General features: G+C 45.6%; 1 protein-coding gene across 1 annotated transcript in view; it reads left to right on the top strand.

Annotated features, from left to right (window-relative positions):
* The window catches only part of Crtac1 (cartilage acidic protein 1), a 142,504-nt gene that overhangs the window by 15,637 nt on the left and 100,730 nt on the right, over positions 1 to 26,137 (top strand). Inside the window, exon 2 of the mRNA XM_026781662.1 lies at positions 3,241 to 3,440. Coding sequence (XP_026637463.1) covers positions 3,241 to 3,440 — 200 coding nt within the window. The remainder of the gene's footprint in view (positions 1 to 3,240; positions 3,441 to 26,137) is intronic.

Genomic DNA, 26,137 nt, shown 5'->3' with positions numbered 1-26,137 from the left:
TGCAATGTTCCTTAAATTTTAACATACATGCAAATCACCCTAAATCTTGTTAGAATAGATATTCTGATTCATTAAGTCTGGGGTGGGACCCAACATTCTGCATTTCTAATAGACTCTTAAGTGATCCTTCTGCTGCTCTGAACTCCTCTGAGGAGCCAGCATCTAGAGGAGCATGGCAGCCTCCATCTCCAAGTCCTGAGAAAAGTTAGTTGCTATAGTTCCTCAATAGCTACCACTGTTTGCTGATCCACCATCAGGATAGCCCAGTACTTAACCACCTCACTTCCCAAAGCTGGTTCTGAGCACCCCAGTGGTGGCTGTATGGGGTATCTTTGGAATGGCAGAGGAATTAAACCAAAGGACACAAACTCTAAGCCTGGCTCTCCAGCATATCCCTCTACGCGAAGTGATCCACTCACTGGTCCACTCTGCTCAGAAAATTTGGGATCTATGTTATCAATAGTCTACTCCCCTCCACCCTGGAGGGAAATACCGGAGGATGGAAAGCTGTTTTCTTTAAAGTGGGTTTAATGTCCTTGGGAAGGAGCCATGCAGACTGATAAGAGGTTTGCAGAAACAGTTGCAGGACATGGGGCTTCTGAATATCGTCTTTAAAAATATCTTCTTTTCGCCCATCATAGAATTTTGAAGCCAAAAGGGCTCCTTAGAGGTCTCTTCCAAAACCTGCACTTCAAAGGAAAGAGCTGGAACCTGCAACACTGGAACTTGTCAAGATCTCCATTGCTGAGGTCAATCAACCCATTGCCCTCCTAGGGTCTGACCCCTGCTGTGTGATCCAAATTACAGCTGTAAAGCCTGAGAGGAGCTGACGGGCTTCTAGAAGGCAATTCTTGTTGCAGGGGTTGTAAGCTCAACCCAGCCACTGCCAATCCAACTAGATTTATCTTTTGTTGTGGAAATTGTTTTAACTATGTAAAGATGTGTTACATGTGTTTGTTTATGCTGTGGGATGTTTCTTTAGCCGTGCAAAGGTGTGTTACATTTGTTTATGCTGCATTTGTTTAATTATGAAAGATGTGTTGCTCTTTCACCTTGCCTGCTTAAGGTACCTGATCGGTCTAATAAAAAACTGAATGAAATGGCCGCTAGGGAGGCAGAGAGAGGGATGGGTAGGCGGGACTGGTGGGAAGAGAGAACAAATAGGAGGAGAAATCTAGGCTCAAGAAGAGAGGCGGAGAGAACTAGGGAGAAAGAGAGGGACCCACCTAGGGCCAGCAGCCAGGCAGCTGCCAGCCAGACATAGAGACAGCAGGGGAGAAAGATAGGAAGAAAGAAGAAAGAAAGAAAGAAAGAAAGAAAGAAAGAAAGAAAGAAAGGAAGGAAGGAAGGAAGGAAGGAAGGAAGGAAGGAAGGAAGGGAGGAAGGGAGGAAGAGAGAGAGAGGTAAAAAGCCCCAAGGCAAAACATAGATAAAAAGAAACAGATTAAAATAAGAGCCAAGCTAAGATCAAGCATTCGAAATTTATAATAAGTCTGTGTGTCATGATTTGGGAGATGGCTGGTGACCCAAAAGAAAAAGGCTGTTTTGGTTTTCAAGTTGGATCTCACTATTGTCTCTTCAATAGAGGTCATACTATCGATAAAATAAAATAAAAGTCCAGTAACCTTCAGGCCCATGCTACATTTCATTATGTCTACCCTGCCTATTAAATACTCTTTATCTACCCCATGGCTACTTATAAAGATGGCTGTGGGTTTCCTTCTCCAACCAAATCTCCTGCAACGTTGAAGAACTGTGATAATGTGTTGTCTTTAGTGAGTTGACATCCCGGTAGAAAGACACTGTCTTAGCTAGAGTACTCTTCATTTGGAATGACCGCCTTTGATACCATGACTCTGAACTCGTGCACTTTGAACACACTACAAGCACCTCCTTTAAGGATGGATCCTACATAGTTTCTGCCCTGCGATGGAACTCTGCCCTTGCTTTTCTCTACAGCAAGACATCAGGGAGGTTTTGGATTTTGTTTGGATCTAAAGGCATTGCTTGGACCCCCCGTTTTGGCCTCTGGGCCCTTGACCCGGAGCACAAGCTCATTTGCTGGCAGGAGCATCTGTCTCCATACGGGGAGACAGTCTTCAGATCTCCTTTGCTCTTCCCTCATTAAGATGTCAGTCCGGCTCAGCCTTGTTTGCTGCTGCCAGATGCGCTGACAAGCAAGCAGCCAAGTTCTAGCAGGAGGAGCTTTGCTGCCTTCTGAAGGCAGGAGGGTAGCGCTTTCCTAGTGGGTTAGACCTGCACAGGCTTTCTGGAATTCCAAGAGAGTCTCTGGGACATTCTGCGAGGTCCAGTGCTCTGCCTACGGCAGAGACTTAGAGCGGTGCTATCTCCAGCATTCAAAATGCCTTCTGCTCTAGCTCAGAGCAGGTGGGGTTCTTCTACTGCTCCGGCCATTCTCAGCTGTCTTCTGGGTGAGTGCCACTGGCTCCCATGGCCCCAGGCAGCTTGGCAACACCCTGAGTTATGTTAGAGATATTATAATGAATTATACAATGCATTATACATAATTAATTTATAATAAAACACGCATGCAATGGTTTAATTTCTCCAAGTGAATGATGTGCTACCCACCAGACCTCACTGGAATGCATCCCTTCACTGCCTCTTCGTCTGGAGGCAGTGACCACCAACCCTTGGGAGGAATCTTGGCTTGGGGAACCTGCCAGACTATCTCTGGGGTATGTCCCACAAGAGAGCCATCCTTCACCACCTCTGTTGTTACTCTAGGTCCAGCAACCTGTGGGGGTCTTGCCCCCACCTCTGCATTGAGATCTCTTCTTTATCCTCCCAGAGTATCGGAGATCCTTCCTTCTCTTTTTCCTTCATTCCTTCCTCAAATACGTACAGGCTGCTCATTGCACCTTGTCCTTAGCTTGGTGCATGTCAGATAAATAAAACAAATATCCATGCCAAAGTGGATCTTGTACTGCAGCAGAGGGCGGCCGGCAGTAACCAAGTGTGACGCCTAGTAAATCCTGTTGCATGTAGTGCAGTGGTAAGTGCTGCAGAAGAGGAGAAAACCCAGGGCCCCACTGGGGCAGACGCAGGTTGTAGTTTTACACAGGATGGCAGAGGTGGCATTCCTAAAACCCAGAGGCCCTACAGTCAAGGAGGTAGGGGAGAATGCCCCCGCGGCCTCCCTGGGGCTGAATTCGCCTGGCTGCTGGGCTCTGGAACCTTTCAGTAAAGCTTGTAATCAGATGTTTCTTTTGCTTTCAGATGTTCAGGATGTCTTTGCTCCTGCTGCCGCTGTGGCTTCTGCCTCTCGCTGGGGGATCTCAGGGGGCTGAGCCCATGTTCACTGCAGTCACCAACTCCGTTCTGCCCCCAGACTATGACAGCAACCCCACCCAGCTCAACTACGGGGTGGCAGTGACGGATGTGGACCACGATGGGGACTTCGAGATCGTTGTGGCAGGGTAAGTGCCTCCCACCCTGGGTTTGACAGATATATTAATCAGCTTTTGCCGTGATACAGTTGCATGACAGTAACTGCAAAACACCGTGCAGTGACCAATGCCTGTTCTCATTGGGCTCTGCTGTCCTTTGTGGTCAGCACCAGCCTGGTGGGCTGAGCTGCAGTTCTGGGGTGCCATGGCTTTGCCCTTTGCTACAACAGGGGCTTGAGACACATGGCAGCTTCGAAGAAAGCCATAGAATCTGCAGGCTTTTCAAGACGGCTTCTTATCACATATCAGCCTCCTTGGTCATCCTGGTATTACTTCCTCCCCAGCGAGGTTCTACACGGGCAGGACATAAAAGTGTTAGTCCGTAGAAGGGGTTGCTGCATGCTCACTGACTCTCACGGCACTTTACATAAGCCTAAGGAAACGTTAATTACCCATTTCAGAGAAGAGTGAAGCCGGAAATCAAGAGGGACAGTGAAGCCTCCCCTGGCTAGGCATGCTGCGTGCTGCTGTTCTTGTTCCTCCTCCTCCTCCGAAAAAGGAACATTGTGTTGTCCCTAGAGAAGCAGAGACTTCAGATGGCTTGAGATGGTGCCCTAGGTGTACAGCTTTCTAGTTGCATGACCTTGAGATTCCCATACATCGCCTGGAAGGGAGGGATAGCTGTAATGACTTGTCCTGAAGCCTCGCTCGACCATTGCACATGATAGTGCGTTGTAAGTTCTGCCAATCACCACAGATAATTGTTATTTATGGAGCATCAATGTGCCAGGCTCTATACATCGTATTTCACATTCATCTCCTTTATCCTCCCGACAACACTATCATCCCCCTTCAGAGGCAAAGAATTGAAAAGGTGGGAAGTAGGGAAGGGAGCTTAGCTGGAGACGCTTGTCCACCGTGCATGACACTCGGGGTTCAGTCCCCACCCCACCCCCGCCACATATTGGTGGTACACACCTGGGATTCCAGCACTTGAGGAGCGCTAGAGACTCTGCCTCAGAAAATCAAACAAAAGACAATAATTAGCTTTCTTTGTGTGGCGTAAATAAACAGTTAAATGGATGGATGGGTCAGGATTTGAATCCTAAGGTATCCTAGAGTTAACAAGCTATACCATACAAAGCTCAGTCATCACTTCATCAAACATCAGTCAGTAATAAAAGCATTGCAGGGGCTTCTGCCTAATTCTAGGAGGTCTGAGCTTCTTTTTTGGTAACGTAGAACAAAGTACCTAATGGGTGATGGTATTTGTAGCCGTCATATTCATCAGTAAAAAGTGTGGGTCTTAGAGACAGACCATTGGGTTTAAACATTTTGTGAAAGGGTTTCAAGTATTCCAGGCTAGTCTTGAACTTGCCATGTAGCTGAGGCTAGCCCTTAGCTCCTCTTACCTCCACCTCCCCAGTGCTAGGATTACAGGCATGTATGTCACAACTCACAGTGAAGAGCTGGTTTTAGGTTTCACCATGTTCAACCCAAGAGCTGCCAATCTTTGTGCTCCAACTCTTTGTTCTTCATCTGTAAAATAGAGGCACTGACCGCTACCCTACCCGCCTACCAGGACTGAGCTCAGGGTCGGCAATGAAGATATATAGAAAAGTTAGTTTTAAAGGGAATTTTTTTTTCTCATTCATTTTTTTTTCTTCCCTGAGAAGATGTGAGCCACTCAGTGCTAGACTTTCTGGATGCTTGCTAGGTGGTGTTCCCCAGTGTGGTGTTTATTAGGCACATGTGGCAATGAAGACTTGAAGTATGGCCAATTTGTTCAGAGAACTGAATTCCATCTTTCCCACCTTTTTCAGACACAGTGTTTTGCTGTGTACCCTGGGCTGGCCCAAAGCCTGCAATACCTTGGTACTGGGCTGACAGACATGCCCTATCATGCCCAGTTCGGGGAACTGAATTTCTAATTCTGATCAAACAGTCGCATTTCAAGCAGGCAGCTCAGTTCTGCTTAAAGAGCAGAAAATGATAGAACAGTGCAAATATGGAGGGCCCCAGGGCTTCTCTTCTCCCGTGGTGAGGTGGGGAGCCCTGTGGCTCACCTGTGCCCCGCCTGCAATGCCCCATTGTCCCCTGAAGCTGAGCCACACCCAGTGTAATCCCCAGAGCCCCAGGCTGGCCTGAGATGCTCTGGTTGACTCCCTGTGGACCCTGGGGCCAGATGACAGAGAATGCAGGAGAACAGCCCTTCCCTCCTGACCCTCCCCACCCCTAAGCATCATGGTCATGCTCTCTGTTCAAATAAGACCCTGGTGTGAGCTCGTAGTCTTGCAAGTTAATATGGGAAAGAACATATTAAGGCCCGCACTGTGAACAGAAAGTCTCCTCTCCCTCCTTTCCCCTTTGGGGACTCCTGATAAGTGCTGCCAGCCTCCACAGATAGGAAGTTTCTCACTGTCTCCACAGAGAGGTTGTCTCTGGCCTCAGTATCTCATGTCCCCCATATCTGTCCAGTGTTCCCTCCGCCCTGTACCCGCTCTGCACGATCACTTCAGGAGACCTTTATTGTCCTCCTGTGGTCCCCACAGGGGGATGAAATATGCCTTGAAGAGCAAGGCACTCCACCGGGACAGGTGCAAGGGCCTCTCTGGCTTCCTTTCTTTCTGCCTCTTCTCTGGCCCCTCTCTTCGAGGCATGCTGACACAGTAGTCCAGCCTGTACACCCTGCTCCTGGTTCATCTTCCCGCTGCAAAACCAGCAGGTAACAGGAAGACCTTTGCCCCCAGGCTCATCCTGACACGGTCTGGAAAGGGGAAAAAAGTGTGATGGTACAGATATCAGTGTCTCTGTCTTTACTAGGTCAAAGGTAGCACCCGTGCCCCCATACACCCATTGGGTTGCATCCCCAAGCCCCATCTTAAATATGGCTTCTTGGCATCTCCATTCCACACATCCTTCCGTGTGCAGGGAGTTGCCCCTGCATTTCCTGAGCATCCAGCGTCTTCCCTCTGAGCAATGACTGTACATTTCATCTTACTCTTCCCAAGACCTTGTTTCTTCCACTGAGCTCAAGAACTTCGCTTTTGTGTCCTCTAAGGCTGAGAAACTAGGGCTGTCACTAATAGTCATTGTAGAGCAGGTGATACGCCATGTCCAGCTTGCCACAGGCCTGGGTCTGGTAGGCTGAGGGAATTACCCTTTGGAAACAAGGCCTGGATCATACAGTCTCGGCCCCTCACTCTCTGCCTCTCTCCCAGGCAGCTACTGCCTAGCCGGAGCTTCTGTGTGGCATCCTGAAAGACGTAACTGTTGCTCACCCAAAGGAAAAAGACTCACAGGAGGAATAGGATAAGTAAAAATGGAGAAGTCAGCACCCTCCCAGCTCCAGGTCAGGGCTTCTTTGTGGCTGTTGCAAAGAATTGTGAATTCTTGGAGCATCAGAAAGACACATTCTAATTTAAGTACCCACATCCATTCCAAAGGCAAATACAACTTTTATTATCTTCAGCTCAGGATGATTTGTCATTGTCTTCTCTTTTGGGCTGGATAACCAAGAGTTGACTACACAGGCGTATTTAAATGGGGACCTTGAGAGGTCATTTGGTCCACCTCTTGCTTCCCAACAAGGCCAGTCCTGTTGAGTGTGGATTCTCCATGCACTGAGCCTAAGCGCCATCCAAGGGAATCTGATCCTTCTGCAGCCCAGCTCGGAGACTTAAATCAGAAGCGATTTGACTAACCTGAATCCCTCACAGAAGAGCTTAATAGGCCATTTCCTTTTGCTTTTGTTTCGTGGCTGCCTTGAAGACACAAAGCCACCATTCTTTCACGTAAAGACAGCCAGGATCCTTGCCCTGCCTCTCATCCTGCTGACTCCTTGGCAGCAGCTCTGATTTAGACTCTTACCCTTTCATCTGCCCTGCACCCGTGTTACGTTCTGCTTTCTGCTCTGTCTGATTGTAGGCTTTCTGTTTAAGAAGCCTGTTGCGGGAGTTGGTATTTCTAAAAATTGACTTGGAATGCCTTTACTTGGGGCACCTGGGTCCTGGTGGTGGCAGGCCCACCCATTATCGTACAGATCTTTTTATGAGCTGATGCCTGGATGCGTTTACTTTTGCAACCCCTGGGATAATGACCAGCTCTTTGGTCCGTAAGGCATCTAGAACTTGAAGTTGCCTTGGATTTGTTGACCTTGTGTGTCTGACCAGAGCCCTGTTACTTTGAGTATTTACTCTTTGAATAGGTTTGTTTTGCTTTGCTTTTTCAGTATCCTCGTTCTGGCTATTGACAGCATTGATTTTGCACATGTCGCGGGTGGGTTTGTGTTGTGTTTCGGATTCTCCAGTTAATTGTGATGGAAGGCGTGTGCGTGCTTCTGACTCTGGGAGGAGCAGAAAATGACCGCCCTTTGTTCTGCGGGGATGGGGGAGGGAAGGGGCGGCTCACCGCTCCTCCGCCACAGCTGGGCGAGTGCCTGCGCATATGGAGGGCTTATCTGCTAACCGGCAGGTGCGTGATTGAGGTCTGCGGATAGCTGCCTCCCTGCCGGGTGAGGGGAAGATTTGATCACCCCCAGAGAAGGCAGTACACGCACGGACCATTGAGGGTCTTCGGGACTGTTCCCTGGGCAAATGGAAAGCCCAGTGGCTTCCCCTTTTCTCAGTGGAACTAAATACCCAATCTCCAGTCTCACAGGCTCTGGAGAGGGATTCCTGTTGGTGTTAGTGCCATGCAATCCCTTACAACAGCAGCGCTGTAAGGGCTATCCCTGTAGCTCTGAGATAACCCCTCTGCCCTCTCAGTTTCCAGCAGGAGTTGGCTCCAGTGGCGAGACTGTGGTGGTTGTAAAGTTTAAACCATGATTTAGATCAGTTTTTCTACACAAAGAGCATTCATTTGGCAAAACCTTAGCATGTTCTTCACACTCGGGAGGATTTCATTTAAAGGATGCTGCAGATTGTGAAGCCGCGTTTTGTTTTTTTCCCTCTCAATTTTGCAACTATGTCAGGAAACTTTTTTAATTTACTAAAGCTAATTGAATTATTTAAAAGGCAAACTGTATTCAATTACCTGATTAATCATGATCATATAGAAGATACCATTAAAAATAATAGGAGCAATGAAAAAGAATGGGATATTTGTCTATGATTTAACCAAATTAGCACTTACCATGGTATTATAACGGTAGGCAGATATGTGTGGTTGCTGTGCATACATATGCATGCTAGGAATAGACAGCTGCCATAAATAATAGGTTCCGTGTGCATAGAAATGCATTTAGATTTATGTACTGTGTTAAAACGCATGTCTAAATGTATACCAATGCACACACAGCTACACATGCTTTTAACAGAACAGGAATAAGCATGTTTGAACTTTCGATTCCCCCTTTTTTTTAATAATACTATTTCAGGGCTGGGGAGACAGGCCAACTGGTAAAGTCCTTGTCTTGAAGCATGAGGCTCTGCGTCTGATTTCCAAAACCCAGGCAAAAAGTGCTGGCATTGTGGAAATGCTCGTGAGCCCAGAGCTGGGAAGGCAGAGACAGGCAGATCTTTGGGGCTCACTGACGGACCGACCTAGCCTACATTTTGGGTTCTAGGCCAGTGAGAGACTCAGTCTCAAAAACAGGGTGCATGGTGCCTGAGGAGATTGCTGGAGACTGTTTGACCTCAAATACATTCTGACACGTATGCATATGTACTTGCACACACATCTGGACCTGCACACACATGAGCATTAGTATATACACACAAAAGTAATACCAACACTTTCATAGATTTGGTCAACAGTTTTGATGGTATCTGAAAGCATTACATCACTCCACTTGGTTTCTGTGTATGTGTGTGTGATGTACTGTTTGTATGTGTCATTGCATTCGAGTATACTTGCACATGTCTGACGTGAGTATGCAGAGGTGAGGGGGTCATATTAGGTCATATTAGGTGTCTTCTTTGATTGTTCCCATCCTATTTATTTAGTTTTGAGACCGGGTCTTCACTGAATCTGGCTGTCACTGTTTTGGCCAGGCCAACTGGCCAGTAAGCTCCAGGAATCTATGTGCTCCCCCACTCAGGAGCTGGAGTTATAGACCCTGCTGCTGTGGGTTTCGAGAACCCAAACTCAGATCCTCGTACTTGTTTGGCAAGCATTTGATCAGCTGAGCTGCCACCTGTCCCGGTTTCTTTTTCTAAGGCAAAGTATATTTCTCTTTTAATTACACTTAAATGTATTTCATTGCAAAGAAAATCAGACACTATAGATAAAGATAAAATCCATCTTCTCCAACCCTTGCCCCCTACTCGAAGCCCATCCTAGTTACTCTCAGAGGAACGATGGTTTCTAGGTTGTTTCTAGATAGTAATCAATGTGTTATAGATGGATGGATAGATAGACTATATCAATTCCATATATATGAAAACACATACATCATTTTTGGAGCAGTCACTGTAATACATATTGTCACACTTGTTTTTCACTGTGTAACATGTTCAAACACGTGCATGTATCTTTTAAAAAGTTGTTAAGTGCAGACGTACATATACATTTCTTCGGTTTTTTTTTTTTTTGGTTTTTTTTTTTTCGAGTGGGCTACAAGTTGTTTTTCATCTCTAACCATGACAGGCATTGATACACTGCATATCATCCTTACAGTGATACACAAACTTTTCTCTGTGGTAGATACCAAGAAGAAGCAACAATGCTGGCTTATGGAAATGTATGTTTTAAGGTTTAATGGTTATCACCAAACTGCCTCTGGTTTCGATCTTCCTCTACTTATTCGTAGGCTGTAAGCAAAAAGTAAGCTTGGGGATTATTTAGTTCAACAGCTCTTCGAGCCCCTATTACATGTACAACCACCCAGGATCTGAACTTTATCAATTTAGATTTAACAGTTACAAGAAAGAAAGAGGCTATTCTCCACCAGCAGAAGCTGCTGCTGCTAAAACCCAGGCAGAGGGACTTCAATACTTTCTAATTCAAACAGCAAAGAGGACTTCCTCTAAAACCTCCCCTGAGGGGGAAAGAAAAGCATTTTTTAAATGGGTCACCCTTAACCCTGAGACTCATTGTCATCAATATCACGGAAGAATGATCACGGGTGCTGAGTCTTCAGCTGTGGTGTAGCCTGGTCGGCCTCTGCTGCTGAATACCAGAAGATCCTGTTGGAGCAGGAGCCTTTCCTACCCCATTCTTAACTTCCCTAAGAAGAGCTCTCAGCAGCGTGTGGCAGGCTTTCCAGAAATATCTCATTGCTTCATGCATGCCTCCTGCTCTGCAGGCCTGGGCAGCCACAAACAAGGACAGACGACAGACTCTGTTAACCATCAGAAGACCCTGGCCTCTATCCCCAGGCACAGCCGCAGAAAGGACAGAAGGAGTTACAGAAGGCCGAGCAACAGCCATCCGAAGAGACCTGTGCTCCAAACCCCAGAACCTATTAATATGTTTTCTTACATGGCAGAGGCTCTTTGCAGATGTGATCACCTTAATGACCTTTAGATGGGGAAGTTACTCCCACGTAATTACAATGTTTCTAAACCGGAAAATGGGAGGTAGAAGAGGAGGTGAGAGTAATCCCATGTAGGAATGGTTCGGCCTCCCTTCCCGGCCCTGGAGGTAGAGGGAAGGGCCAAGAGCCAGAAACATAGGTGCTACTGAGGAACAGGAAGTGAAGGAGCATCGCCCAGCATCCCTGGAAGGCAACAGCCTTGCCAACACTTCATTTTGGCCCAGTGAGACCAACATGGACTGTCTAATACACACAATGGTAAGATAATTTGTTCTGCTTTAAGCCATTAGGTTTGGGGTCATTTGTCACAGCAGCCACAGGAACCAAATACAGTGGGTAAAAGGTCAAGTGCTTGGTATCATTTTTCAAAGAGGTGTCAGCCATTACCTCAGAGAATTTTAACAGTGATATCTTTATAATTTCACAACAATAGGAATGTATCTCTCCAACAAATGCGTCTCTCAAAATCAGTGTCAGGTACCTGTCAGGGGAATGTATGGTTTTGAAAGAACTTCTTTTTTTTTTTTTTAATTAAAAAACGATTTACTATTCGAGGTAGGGGCATGTATACCATCCCGGCCACCATGGCGGTCAGAGGACAGCTTTTGGAGTTGTTTCTCCCCTTCCACCTTTATGTGGGTTCTGGGGGTTTCCTACCTGTGGAGCCCCCAAACCACTTTGTTTCTTGAAGGCCCTCAGAGTACCTCACCCTATCTCGCTGATTGGTTCCTGGTGCTCCAATTGGCTGGAGGCAGAGAAGGGATTCAGGGGTAATGAACTCACTGTCCTTAATGGGACAAACACACTCAGGGCACTCGAACTGGGAACTGGGAAGGATCCCAAGTAGCCAGTGTCACTCATGAGACATAGCACCCCTGGAGGTCACCATCCAGGAGCTACAGGCACCCCTGGAGGTCAGAGGTCCTCCTGAGGCTCAGGAAGCATCTGAGGGCAGAGGATAGGTAGCCCGAGGGTCTCTGATGAGAGGACATAGGCCTGTCAGGTCAAAGATAGTCACATGTACTTGTTGTCATTTATTTGTTTTAAAATTTATTTTTAAGAGGCATGTTAACAACAATTAAAAAAACCCTGATTTTTGCAAAGGAATAAAGAGTTTTTATAAAAAGCCATTCAAAAATAGTAATATAATTAAGACACCAAAATTGCCTCTGCCGCAAACGGCAAGGCTACTTTTAGTAACCCGAATTTTTCATCCATTCAGAAAGTCGGTGCCTCCCATTACTTGCCTTGAAGCGTCTCTTCTCCCCCTTTTTTAATGGTCTGCTGGCAGCCGAGGGTCTTCTTAGCGCCCCAGCTCCATTGCAAGGCAGAGGAGAACCGCAATGGCCATTGGCAGCCCTGCATCACAGGCCTTCCAGGCTCACTTGGGTGCCGGAGGCCTCTGACCCAGCCTTCCTCTCTGGGGCTTCCTTTGTACACCCCTTCTCTGAAGAACCCCTGACCTGGGAAGCAGGTAGTTTTACTGCTTTCTAAATACACAAAGATTCAAAGCCCCCAGAAACAAGCATGCCTCCTTCTGAATTCCAGCATGCTCTCCCTGGCTTGCTGGTACCTTCCTGTAAACCAGTTTTGAAGGCAAAGCAGACACGACAGGGAATTTCTTCCTGTTTTAGCCACCACAGCGGCCCACACAAGGCACAGCATGTCATCGACTCCAAGTTACATTTTTCGTAATATCTCCAAAACTGGCGTGTGACTTCCAATTGGCAGCTTGTATTGAATTGGCAGCTCTTACTTTTCTAAAGATACATGAAATAGCTCTGAGCCTTATCGCCAAATGAGGCCTCAGACTGGACTAAAACGACACACAGCCTGGGCGGTGGTGACACAGGCCTTTAATCCCAGCACTCGGGAAGCAGAAGCAGGTGGATCTCTGTGAGTTCAAGACCAGATTGATCTATAAGAGCTAGTTTCAGGACAGGCTTCAAAGCTACAGAGAAACCCTGTCTCGAAAAACAAAAACAAAACCAACCACACAAACAAAACAAACCACACAGAACTGTCCCCACTTTGCAGATGAGGAAACTGAGCTCCTGAGATCTCAGGGTCATGGGGTAGTGAAAGATGCAAGCACTATTCTCTACAACTCCATCGGATTGCCAGTTTGTGGGTTGCCCAATCATAATCTTTATCAAACCCTTTCTTGCTTTTATTAATAACGGAGAAACTTATTTTGCAGTGTTCTACTGTGGTGGTCCATTTTGTTTTCTGAGTCTGTTAATTTTGTGTTCTATATGCTGGTGTGAATTTATTAGGTGCAAGTTTGCAATCCTCGTGTTTTCCTGGTGAGTGGATCCATCATTGTTATGAAGTGACTTCTTCATCCATCTCTAAACTGCACATTTGGCCTAACAGTATAGCTGTTGAATTTTCTTTTGGTTCCCTTGTGTGGAAGTCCAATGTCACCTACAGCCCCTGTGTTAAACACTTGCTCTAAGCTTGGCACTTTTTGGAGGTAATGGGAACTTTGAGACGTGTAACCTTTTAGGAGGTCATCCAGTCACTGGGGACGTGTCCCTAAAGCAGATGATGGGGCCTCCAGCTTCCTCCTCTTCCCTCTTCTTCTTCATGTCTCAGCCATAAGTCAGCAGGTCTGGTTTGACCATGCTTCCCCCATGGTGTGCTGCCTCCCTGCAGGCCCAGGAGCAACAGGTGGATCCCTGAAACTTCTGAAGCTGTGAGCCCTAATAACCCTCCCATCAGTTGCTTCCCTCCGTTGTCGTAGTGAGAGAAAACTATCTCACCAAGTACACTGCGCTTCACACTTTGACTGTGCACATTTTATAGGCTTTATGTGGGGTTTTTGTGTGTTTCTTATGCGGGGCAGGTACTTCTGGCTTGGGTTTTTAAACTGTTTGGTCACATCGAATTGTCTCTTATGAATTTAGTCTGCTTCTATATAACGGGAGCATCAAGCTGTTTAGGCTTCGGGACTTGTTTCTGTTATTTGTTCATTTCCATGTTTTTTAGAGCTGTTTTTCTTTTCTTTTTGAACTACCATAGCTAGGTGAGGTGATTCTTGCGTGCCTGTAATCTCAGCACCCAGAAAGCTGAGGCAATAGGATTGGCCTGAGTTTGAAGCTACCCTGAGCTATACAGTAAGACTTTTTTTTAAAAAATGTTTTATTTATTAAAGGCCTTTTAAAAATTGACAATAACAGAGGTTCTTGTTGTTATTTTTTTAAATCTTTCATTTTTGCCTATTGATTTGGGGTCAATATCCTCTACTTCTGTTTTATTTGTGGTTTAGTTTGAAGTTTTATGATACATTTTAACTGTGCAGGCTCTAAAATTATCCCCACCTCCTTCTGGAACAATGCAGGGCCTTCGTGCACTCTAACTGTCTGTGTGCCCTCTTAGCATGGGAGAGTGCTCTAGTCTGCTCCTTATTAACCCTGCCCATTACCGTGATTATTAATGCTGTTATTATTACATAAGAGTCATGTTTTTTAGTTACAGTAATTCTCACTTTTTATTTGTCCATCATCCCGCTTGCATCTCAGAAAGGCTTTCTGGGATTATTCTCCCCCTTTCCCCGGTATTACCCCCTTTGGACGTTCTTTCCCGAGTGCCAGAAGCTGGTAAACGCCCAGGTTTTGCTGACTCCAAAAATATCTTTATTGTGTCTCCGTTCTGGAAAGATGTTTTTCAGACCAACGGTAATTTTCTCACTGTCTTCCAGTTGCCATCATTTACTTTGGATACCTGTTTCTAGTAATGGCATTTTCTCCTAGGTGATATGCTGCTTGCTTTTTCCTTCCTTTATTGCATTTTATAGTTTCACAACCACATGTAGAAATATGAATCTTTTTTTTGGGAGTGTGTGGTATGGAAATGTCCATATGTGCAGGTGGGCAGAGGATAGAGGAAAGAGGATGACAAAATGCCTTCCTTCATCACTCTCCACATTCTTATTATCATTAATAATTATTATTGTTGTTATCATTAATAAGAAATTATTATTATTATTTTGAAACAGCATCTCTCATTGAACCCAAAGACCACAGACTTGACTCGACTAGCTAGCTGCTCAGCTTGAGATCTGCATGTCACCAGCCCCTTGTTGGCATCACAGCCATGTGCTGCCATGCCCACCTTTCACATAGGTGCTCCAGATCTAAACTTGGGTCCCCATGTTTCCTCAGCAAGTGCTTTTATCCGCTGAGCCATCTCCGTAGCCAAAGCCTCTTTTGAAAAATTTAAGATTAAAAAAAAAGTTTGTGCTTTTGCATCTGAAGATTCAAGTCAGTTCCAAATAGTTCTCTGCCTTCATCTTGGAAAGCGTTCCCGTGTTCTCTTCTCTACCCTGTCTTTCTAGAACTTCACTTGGACATGTTAGGCCTCCGGTCTGCCTTCCAAATCCATAACCTTTCTCGTAGTGTTTCATTTCCTGCCTCTCTGTGCTGCTACCTTTGAGTGATTTCCCAAGTATTCCTTCCAGTTCAATGATTTTTCATCCAGTTGCGTCTGAGCTACCACTGAGTTTTAATTTCAAACTTTTTTGTTTGTTTGTTTCTAAGAGTTTCATGCTGTCCTTTTCAAATCTCACTAATAATTCCTGATGGTGTTTACTGCTCCCTGCTTTTGTGAGTTTCTGCCTGTTTCCCTTGGAATATTTCTCACGTGATTATATTCTATATTTGACAGTTCTGTTATCTATAATGTTTAGGGATTAAATGTGTTTGTGGTTGGTTTTAATTCTGCCTATTCATGGCAGCTTGCCTTCTAATTACATTTGCTTGGTCTTAGAATATAGGAGCTGTACAGATCTAAACTAAGTGTGCCTTTGCCAGGAGAGGCTTTCTGTCTACTTCCGTTGAGGACCATAGGTCCTATTGACCTGGGAACACTGGTTCTTTCCACAGGCCCTGGCTTAGTATAGGATTCTGATGTTCTACCTTCCTGGACACCTTGCTGCCAAATCAAAATTTAGTAATATAATCCATGGTGCTTTGGGGTCCTCGTTCCAACTTGTTTTCCAGTCTCCATCCATGAGTATGGGTACTTTTAGAGATTCCCCTTAAGTTTCTGTGTCTATTAAAATCTGTTTCATTCTTGTCCTGCCATGGGAGGGTTCTTCCGTATTCTCAACACAAATGTAAACAGGGGTCTGGAACTCCCGATAGACTCGGGGTCCCCAAAGCTTCTATGACACTCAGGAGATATGAGGGGTAGCTTGTGGAGCTGAGGAAGTCATATTTAAGATTCACCTTCTTTAGCTGCTCAGAGATGCTCAAAGTCATTCCTCATACAGAGAGAACCCTGCAGCATGGAAGACTCAGGTGTGTAATATAGACAAGGAAGTGCGTGAGTGTGATGTGTGTGTGTGAATGTAAGTGTGTGTTGTGTGTGTGAGTGTGTGTATGAGTGTATGTGAGTGTGTGTATGTGTGAGTGAGTGTGCACATGTGTGTGCGTGCGTGCGTGTGTGTGTGTGTGTGTGTGTGTGTAGGCGTGTTCAGTGAGCCCTGTACACTCATGTAACCAGACCAGATCTTTAGATTGTACTTCTCTGAAAGAAAACAGAACAGTCACGACTAGAGTCTGTTGCTAGGACAGATGATACCAGCCTGTGTCACTGCTGTTGACTTTGCAAGCCAAGAACAGAGCATGTGGCCATGCACATCAAGGCCCACCCCCAGCAGCCATCTTCCCATGCTGTTTCTGGGCTGTTTATAGCCTATGAAGTCACGGACTCAGCTCTCTGACATATACTGATGTTGTAGTCATTCTGTATGCTGTTCATGAGTGGAAAGATGAACAGGCTAACGAAGATCCCACTTGTGGGAAGCGCTGTTGGAGAGCGGCATTGCTTTGGTTGGGGGGCAGGATGGGACCGGGGAGCTCCTTGCTCAGAGCAAGGTGGCAGGATCTGGTGCATGGACTCCACAGCACTTTATAGCTTCTGTGACAAAAACTCCTCATCCTTTAGAAAACTCCCAGTCCCAGAATCCTGTGGGCCTGTCAACCCATTGTCCACTGGGAGTATACTAAGGTTCCCTGTTACCTAAGGCTGCCCAATCAATGTCTCCACCCAGTTTCCCTCTCTTGACTCTAAGAAAAAAGCTCTCCTTTTGCTCACAGGTTATGAGTTATACATACATATAAGTACATGCCAGAACTACCACCAACCCTGCTCCTTGACTCATAGAAGAACCCGAAAGAATGAAAACACTCAGAGAGAATGTGGTGGCCATCAAGGCCATGGTTCCTGTCCCTAGGTGTCCAGACCTATGTGTCTCCCACAACTCTGCTTCAGATCTGAAGCACCTTTGCACACTCTCGGTACATCTTCCTCACCTTCCTGTTATTCTAGAGCTACTTTTATCATCTAATACCAAATCCATGATAGAAATCAGACAAGGGCAAGCCAAAGCAAGCCCCTCATCAGGTGCTGTGTTGCAGACCAGAGCATAACTCTAGCCCCGAAGGAGAAGCTGTGACTGTTCAGTCATAGTGAAGAGTCTTCAGAATCTGTCTGTCTTCATATATATGTATGCACATGTGTATATATGTTTCAGGAACATAATACATTGTTTTTAACTATTAAAAACCATGCTATACAATAGGTTAATGTTAACTAACATTTCTGAAACATGGGTTTTTGCTAGTAGGACCAGATTTTAAAAGAAACTAAGCCAAAATATGATGTTATTTAACTAATCAGTAAACATTCTGTATATATTATGATACATGCAATCAATAATTCTCTCTATAATTGCAGGCTTCTAAAGACAGGAAGTTTATGTTTTTCGTCTGTGTACCTACAGCGCCTAGGACATAGTCAGCGTTCAGTGAAATGAAATAGGCAGGGGTCTTGTGGATGGATGGAGGCTCTTGAGTAAGGGAACTAATGAAAATAATAAACATTAGCTACACTCAGAAGTGATTGATTCAAGGGCCTTCGCCTTGAGAGCAACATCAATCAACTGGGTAAACAAATTCTCTGCCTACCTATCGTGTGCATAGCTGTGTGCCTGGTTCTCTTGCAAATACAAGAATATGATCCTGTCCCATAAATCGTCATGGTCACTGGAGAGATAAGTCATGTCTGGAAATAACAGGGGAAGTCAAGTGTTTGAGAGAAAATATTCATCCTTGCTCAATACACTTAGGGGGTTCGTGTCCCCAGTAGATAAATACTCCAGCTTCTCAGAAATACAGAATTTCACTTGAAGTTGTATTGTGGTTTTTTTCTCCCCTCTGTGGAATTTCTCTCTGATGTTTTGGGTTTGATCTTTTGCAGTTGCAGCCAGGGTCTCAGTATTCCTTTCCTCTTCATTAAACAACAATAATTACTTGTTGACTGAGTAATCCCAAGGGACTGGCAGTGTCCCCGAGCCTCCAGTCCTGGTTGTTTCTAGTTCCTTTCTTTGTAGTAAAACTCTCCAGAATGAACCACTTCCCGGCTGTGCGTGTGCAGAACTGAAAACGTAAAATGGCCTGCGTCTGCTGTGCACGTGCTCGCTTTGCCATGCTTGCTGAGCCCTGGAGGTTAGTGAATGAGAGTAGTTCATTCACTTGTGAATGACTCGGCTGAGCTTGCTCACACATGCATTACCTCACATACTTCCTTCATGTGGTGAGGCCAGTTACAGCCCATGCTCTTCAGACAGTTTTCAGGAGCATAGTAATGACACATAATAGATCACTTAAACTAGCCCCTCCTAACTTAAATTGTGTGTCCGGTCACCATGGTGTTCCCAGTTCTCCCTGCCCGTGGCGCCAGGTCTTGGTAACTGCCATTTTACTTTCTGCATCTATGCACTAAAGAATTAGTAGCCTCAAATTCCGCATGGGAGTGGGCACATTTGGCATTTGTCTCTGTGCCACACGTCACTTGGCATAATTATCCATGATGTCACAAATCATAGGATTGTCTTTTTTTCTTAAAACCCAAAATATTCCATTGGTTGCTTATTTCACACTTTCTCTATCTATCCACACGTTGGTGGACACTTAGATATGAGTGTGCTCCAGACCTTGGCTCCTGTGAAAAGTACTGCAATGGATACAGGGTGAGGAAACCTCTTTGGCATACACCTGTTCTCCCTTTGGATACAAACCTAGTTGTGGGATCACTGGGTCGTATTTTTAACTTCCTCAGGAAATTCTATACCATTTCCATCACTAGTCATGGTAGCTTTTCCTTTTTAGGAATAACCTATTATCAATAACCTATTATCATTACCTTTCTTTCCAACCTAAAGCAAGGTATGAGAGAAGGAGCAGACCAGGGGTGGGGAGAGCGCTAGCGTTTTCTTCCCCTCCTCCAAGTAAGGTGGGCTGTTTCCGGTTCCTCCAGGAGCCTTCACAAGTTGCTTCGCTGTTTTGGGAAGGTGTTGCCACACCCAGGGGCATGCTTCCAACTCCTGTCAGTCATTGTTCCTTGTGACTGACCTGGGAAGGCTTTAGTTAAATTTCAGCACCAGGGTCCTGGACAGCACCAGAGCCCGAGATGCCTGGAAACCATGCATCCCCAAGGCAAACCCGCTTTGCTCCCATAAGTCAGAGAGACAGAAAAGTTTGGGAAATCTCATTATAAAAGTTTCCCTTCGAGAAAATTCCTTAACACCAAAAGGCGAGAGCTAGGGAGAGACCAGGTATGTCTGAGCTTCCAGAGCGATATGTAAAATCTGAATTAATCTTTCAAACACATCTAACATTTCATGAGAAAATAAATCTTTAATTTTAAAACTGGGAAGCAAAAAAGAAGACAAGTTCATTCCTGTTTCAAAAAGCTGGAGAGCTTATGAAAATTTCTAGTCATACTGGAAACTTTCCGATGGTTATCAGATAATACTGCTTCCTACATTGTGGAGGAGACAAATGAGATAAGGCACGCAGGGTGCCCAGGACGGCACCTGACACATACGGAGTGCTCAGGTCTCAATGTGTCTGGGGGAATATGTCTATTTAGCGCTACTGTAAGAGGAGGAATTTGGTTGCACCGACCCCTCCCTTAGCAGCTTCAGCACCTCTCTGTCCCCTCTTCCATTGGCAGAAGGATAACATGTATTGTGTTTTCTAATAGAACTGTATATTCCTGTTGTTAATTTTTAACGCCGTCCTTTAAACATTGTTATTCTGTGTTGTCTGCAGACAGGCAACCCTAAAATAAGATATCTTGCATTTTACTTGGTGTCCTATAAATCAATGTCTCACAGGGGAGAAAGTTTATTTGGCCCTATTATATTAGCCAGCTCTTATTCATTCATTTTACCTTTTTTTTTTATTAAGCTACCATGTGCCGGGCACCTTGCTGAGCCCTGGAGGTTGGTAGTGAACAAGAGCAACCCCTGCCTTCACAGAGCTCAGAGAGAATCAATATGCCTGATGAATTAAAGAAATTCTTACTTTGGGAAATAATTTCACCTTCCTCCAACCAAATCCTTCATCAGAATTCATCATTTGTATCCAGAATCATTTCTCACTCCCACTGTCCATTCTGACTTAAAAACGCTAATAAGAAATAGAATGATAAAACAAAATGGGGATACGGAGGAGGAGGACATGACTCGGGCAATCCATGAATTAATCAGCCCCTGAATAATCAAGAGGTGATATATAAAATGCAAGTATCATAGTTCATGGCTTCTTAAATAATTAAGCATATTAAAGAAGGGACAAAAAGACCACATTTCAGAAGAAATTAGTAGCCTTAAGGCAGACAGCGAGCAAAAGAGAGCTCTGAAATAGCACTTATGAGCCTTTTCTATATTGTAACAAGCCAAGCAGATAGCAGGAAGAGCGATGGCTACATGGATTCCCCCATATATTTTAAAGTAGTGACTGCCAACCTAGAGGTCACAGAGTTATTATAAGGCATCTGAGGATCCATCTGTGTGTGGACATTTTATCAATACCTATGCGCAGAGCTACCATTATATGGAGTTTTTGTTTTAATATTAAAAGGTATCTTCATACTTGAAAAGAGTTGAAAACCACAGTCTCGAAATACATGCTTTTGGGGCTGTCACGAAAATGGGGTCAAGAGCATCCAGGGAAAGGTCGCTGACAGAAGAGGTGGTGCGGGGGGTGAGAAATGGAGAAACGGACAAAGGTGCTGGAAGGAAATTCGGTCTCATGGAACTGCTCCAGCTGGCTGCTTCTCCCCAAGATGGGAGGCCTTGGAGCATACTCTCTCTTCTCTGAGTTTTTGTCCCCTCATCTGTAGAGACAATAATTCCTAACCTATGTCATAGCATTTTGTAGCAGCTGTACTGAGGTCACCAGTAGGAGAAATGAAATGAGAGGCAGGGAGTGGGGCAAGAAGTTGGGGAGATTGTGGAACCTACTCCTGCCATCTTCTATCTGTAAGCTGGAGGCTTAAGGAACCCTGGGGTGGCGCGAGAACCAGGAGAAATGGTGATGTAGATCATCAGATAGGAGGATCTGTGATAAGGGGTCCCAGCTCAGTAACAGACAGGACCGGAGAAAACTCCTCTTTTCCTATTAGATTCTGCTCAGGACCTCAGTGGTTCCGATGATGGGGCTTTCTCTGCTGCATTCTACAGATTCAAGAGCTAATTTCAACCAACCAGTTTAGTGGCTAATACCTGTAATCCCAGCTACTTGAGAGGCTGAGAGAGGATCACAAGTTCAAGGCCAGCCTGACCAGTATAATAAGACCCCTCTCTAAACGCAAAATAAAAGGAAGTCTGCAGAAATAGCTTGGTGATGAAACCTTTACCTAGCATGCACAAGGCCGTGGGGTTCAATCCTTAAGACAGCAGAAAGAACACCCTTCAAATACTAATTTTATTCGGTAACACTTCACAGATACAATAGGAAGCAATGTTGACTTGGATAGTCCATGGCCTCCTGAAGGCGACACATAAAATCACCCAGGACAGCCATCAAGCAGAATGCATGCAAGGACTGGAGGATAGCTCAGTTGCTAAAAGTGCTTGCCGTGCAAGCATGAATTTGATCCCTAGAACCTATCTTAAAAAGCCAGGTCTGGTGTAATCCCAGCACTGGGCAGGGACATGCAGATCTCTGGGGCTTGCTGGCCAGCCTGCCTAACCTATTTGGCAAGCTCCAGTCTAGTGAGAGATGCTACCTCAAAAATCAAGATGGGCAGGGCTGGAGAGATGGCTCAGCCGTTAAGAGCATTGCCTGCTCTTCCAAAGGTCCTGAGTTCAATTCCCAGCAACCACATGGTGTCTCACAACCATCTGAAATGAGATCTGATGCCCTCTTCTGGCTGCAGGAAGACATACAGACAGAATATTGTATACATAATAAATAAATAAATAAATATTTTAAAAAAAAATCAAGATGAGCAGCTTCTGAGGAATGACACTCGGAGTTGTCCCCTGGCTTTTACATGTGCGTGTGTATGTGCACACACACACACACACACTACTAGACTCTGTGCTCAACATCTGGAAAGTCTTCAGATGTTCTTCATCAGCGTGACCATTGTTGCCTACTCCCCCACCACACATCCTGAGCTCTTTCAGTCTTGCCTGTAAGCCAGTATCTGATTGCTGCCTTCCGGTCATCTCATCTTTAATAAGTGGAATTGGTTAGAACTTCTAGTTGTAGTAGAAAGTAACCTTTTGTTATCTCGTTCTCCCTTTCAAAGGTGCCAAGCAGATCTTATGGAGATGGACAGAGGCATCTCATGTAAGGCAGACTTATCAGCTGAGCCTATGAAAGCAGTCAGAGGGACATGAGGGCGACATCAGGACTGACAGGAAGCAGATACCAACCACAGCCGGGATAGCTCTTGTTGTTTCTGCCTCTTGTCCCTGTATCTATGCCTTGCTTGTCAGCTTAATTATTTCAGAGTATCTTTCTCTGTGATTCTGGCACCAAAACTGCCAGTAATTCTGGGCATAAATCTTCCAGGCTGAACACCAGTGAGAAAGCTCCAATTACAAGAAAACGACTGTGATTGGTCACGTGCCTGTCCCAGGGGGTTCAAGGAACTGTATGGCTAGGAAAAGGGAAGGGTGGCTCCCCAAATGCAAAGGATTGTGTCCCTAAATCAAAAGGAAGTGACAAGCAGACACCCAGTCATGGTGTGTACAGTCACTTCTGCGTTCGCTGAGCATCTGCTGCTGGCCTAGTCCTGGATTCAGTGCTGGAAACAGGTGCCTGGGAGATCTGAGTTTCTGTAGAGAATCAGGCTGCACACTGTTGCATGCAGGCATCACGGATATATGTACACCTTACAGGAAACCCTCCAAGATCCTGTGCTGGCATGCCTACATCACCACCTGCAGGAGCCTCCAGCGCGGTCCCCTGCTTTTCCTCGGTTGCCTTGGAATCCTCCAGTTAAATCATCCACTTCAGCAGCCATTTATCTTCCCCCTAGCCTTCCATTTTAGTCCTTTAGAAACCTATTGAGAGCCAGTGAGGCACAGAAGACACCAGCTAGCTTTTCCAAATCCGCATGCTCAGAATTATGCATTGAGGTTGGGGATAAGGCTCCTTATGAGCCCAGACTGGGGAAAACATTGGAGAAGAAAGACGAGCAAAATTGGTATCTCTGAGTATGTCATCCGTGAGAACCCTGACTTAGACCAGAGTCAACCAGGGCCTACCGCTGGGACAAAGGTGCTACCAGGGTCTGTTCTCACAAATGTAGAATTTATGAGGCTGTACATATAGCCATTGTACCTGTATGAGAACGTTTCACGTATTCCTTTCCAGTACAAATATTTTGAAATTATGTGAATGGTGTTGGCAACCCTGCCTTGACATTCTTTCGGGTTTTGTTGTTGTTGTTTAAGCAACATCATGATAGGTTCATGAGAACGAAAGCCTGTTTTAAGTCTAAGCGTCCATACGACAGTCCCAGCTAGAACTTAGAGGTGACCCAGTCTTCATTCAAACTTGGGAGGTCCCGGTAATTAGCACTTGGTGAGCTCCTGCCGTGTACCAGACTCCACGCTGTGTCCTGCACACACGCTCTCACTGACGAGGGGTGCCCTGCTGTTTCTGGTCCATGAAGGAGGAAAGTGAAGCACCTGAGAGCTTAGTCTTATGCTGCAGATCACGTGCTGAGTAAAAAAACCAGAGCTGTGAGGGGACCATGGCTTGCTTGGGACCCTGGTTCCCAAGTGTTGTTCCTTATCTAGGCTGACCTGGAATGAGGTTCCTGTTTTGTAGCAAAATAACCTAAATAAAAATAATGTAATTGTTTTCATGAAGCTGAAAGAAATACTCTACTCAAATTCTGTTTCTCAATTCTAAAATCGTATCCATCTTGCTTTGGGGAGTATTAAAGAGTGTTTTAACAGTCATATTGTCATCAGTAATGTGTTCTTTTGTTTATAATTGTCCTTAGTCGGACAATAGGCAGTCGTGTGTGAGTGCTCAGAAGTGTGTGGTCCATAAGATCTCAACGTCTAGAAAGCACTGCTCTAGATAACATGGGTGTCTCCAAGCTGGCATTCACTGAGTGGCTGCCATGGCGTTCAGTGTCTCACCTTGTATCACCTCGGATAGGTCACGCCGCTGACAGAAGGTCATAGCCCAGCTTTATAGATTGAGAAAAGGATCCTTGGAAGTAAGGTGCTGGCCTACTACTTCTAAGCCAAAGCTCCCACGCCCTCATGCGGTCCACTCCAAGCAGCCATCCCAAGAGGCTTTGAGCGGGACCTTCCCTTTGAAGCAGAGCTCCCCCTGTATGCCGGCCAGTCAGATTCTAAAAGGCAATCAGTTGGTTTCTGTAGCTTACACCCAGAGGATCTCACTGAGTATCACTCCTCCCAGTCCACTGCTTCCTTCCCGGAGTCCAACCCCACAGCGGCTCTCAGAGGCCCTGTAAGCAGCAAGTAAGAGAGCGTTGGATTGCTCCTATGGCCCCTTTTCGGTGTTCTAGCTTCCCAGAGAGTAAAATTGGGAAACCGTGAACAGAACTATGGCTTCTGTTCCTTACCACCCAGGGACACTGAGGTCAAATGAATTCCCCAAAGATCTCTCAGTTAGCAGAAACTAAAAATAAAAATACATCTCCTTTGAGTGCCAGGCAGGCTTGGTCCATGCACTTGACGTTCCGCTCTGTGTACCGGGGTTAGAGAAGGGTTTTCATCTGAACAGGCTGGTGACTGGGTTCCTTGAGAACACACACACACACACACACACACACACACACACACACACACACACATTTGGTGTTCATAAGTACTTTGGCACTTTGCAAGAACAAGAACACATCTGGCTGACAAGGTGCTGTTGTCACTCACGCCCCAGCTCCTCCTCAATGACAGACACACAGTACAGCTGCCAAATGTGGCTGTGGCAGAGGTACACAGAGACACAGGGAGCCCCGTGCTCTTCATTAGGAAGATGAAAAGAACAGAGCTGGCCCCTGCTTCCATGAGTGCGCTAAAGAAAAAGGATCAGGGTCTGCTTCCTCCTGGAGAAAAGGCAAACCACAGACCAATGTATTTTTTAAGAGCTGCAGGATAAAGAGGAAAGACTCCGTCAGCTCATGTAACTGGAGATGGTTAATGAGGCCAGTGTAATTCACAACATGAGAACAATGTTGACAGGGGAGCAAAGTGTAGCATTTTACATAACGGTTATGCAGTACTGGGAAGAATAACAGGACTTATCTGTGGCTCCTATTTTCTTTCTTTCCTTTTTCTCGTTTCCATTTACTCTCTTCTCCTAAATGTTCCCCCCTCTTTTCCGTTCTTCTCCTTTTATGTGGGCAGTTTGGGATAAGTGGCAATCAAGGACTATTGCCCTCACTCAACAGCAGCCAAGAGGATCTCTTGGGGGTCTCCCATCAGATGCTGAGGGATAGAGCCAAGAGGTGGACACAGATCCTAAGCTCATCCATTGGAAGGTCCCCCCTCCCCCAAGTCTGGTTTTTGGACTGAACAATTCCCTCATGGAGGGATAGTTTGGAATGTCATCGTTTTAGCTGCAGCTTCTGAGCTCTTCTGTCATGGGATTCTTGATTCTTCTGCAGCTGACCTGAGCCTTTTCCTTTGACTTCCGCTTTGAAGCAGAAGCTACCCCATAACCTGCAAGGCTAAGTCTTTGTCACCTGAGTTAGGCAGAGTCTTCTGTTGCTTAACAACCAAAGAACCCAGCAAGCATTGCCCACCCAAATTTGTACTGTCCTCTTGATAGGGGCTCCGGCAAGGCCATGTCCCTGGTCCAGCAGTACAGGGCATCTTCATCCAAAATGACCTTGGGAGCCTGTTTCCACACCACACCAGAACATGGCACCATATTAACCATGCTTCGATTTGGACCCA

Source organism: Microtus ochrogaster, chromosome 8, assembly GCF_000317375.1.
Source record: "Microtus ochrogaster isolate Prairie Vole_2 chromosome 8, MicOch1.0, whole genome shotgun sequence".
Taxonomy (NCBI): Eukaryota; Metazoa; Chordata; class Mammalia; order Rodentia; family Cricetidae; genus Microtus; species Microtus ochrogaster.
The sequence above is the reverse complement of the archived record's forward strand: the minus strand, read 5'-3'. Positions and strand labels throughout refer to the sequence as shown.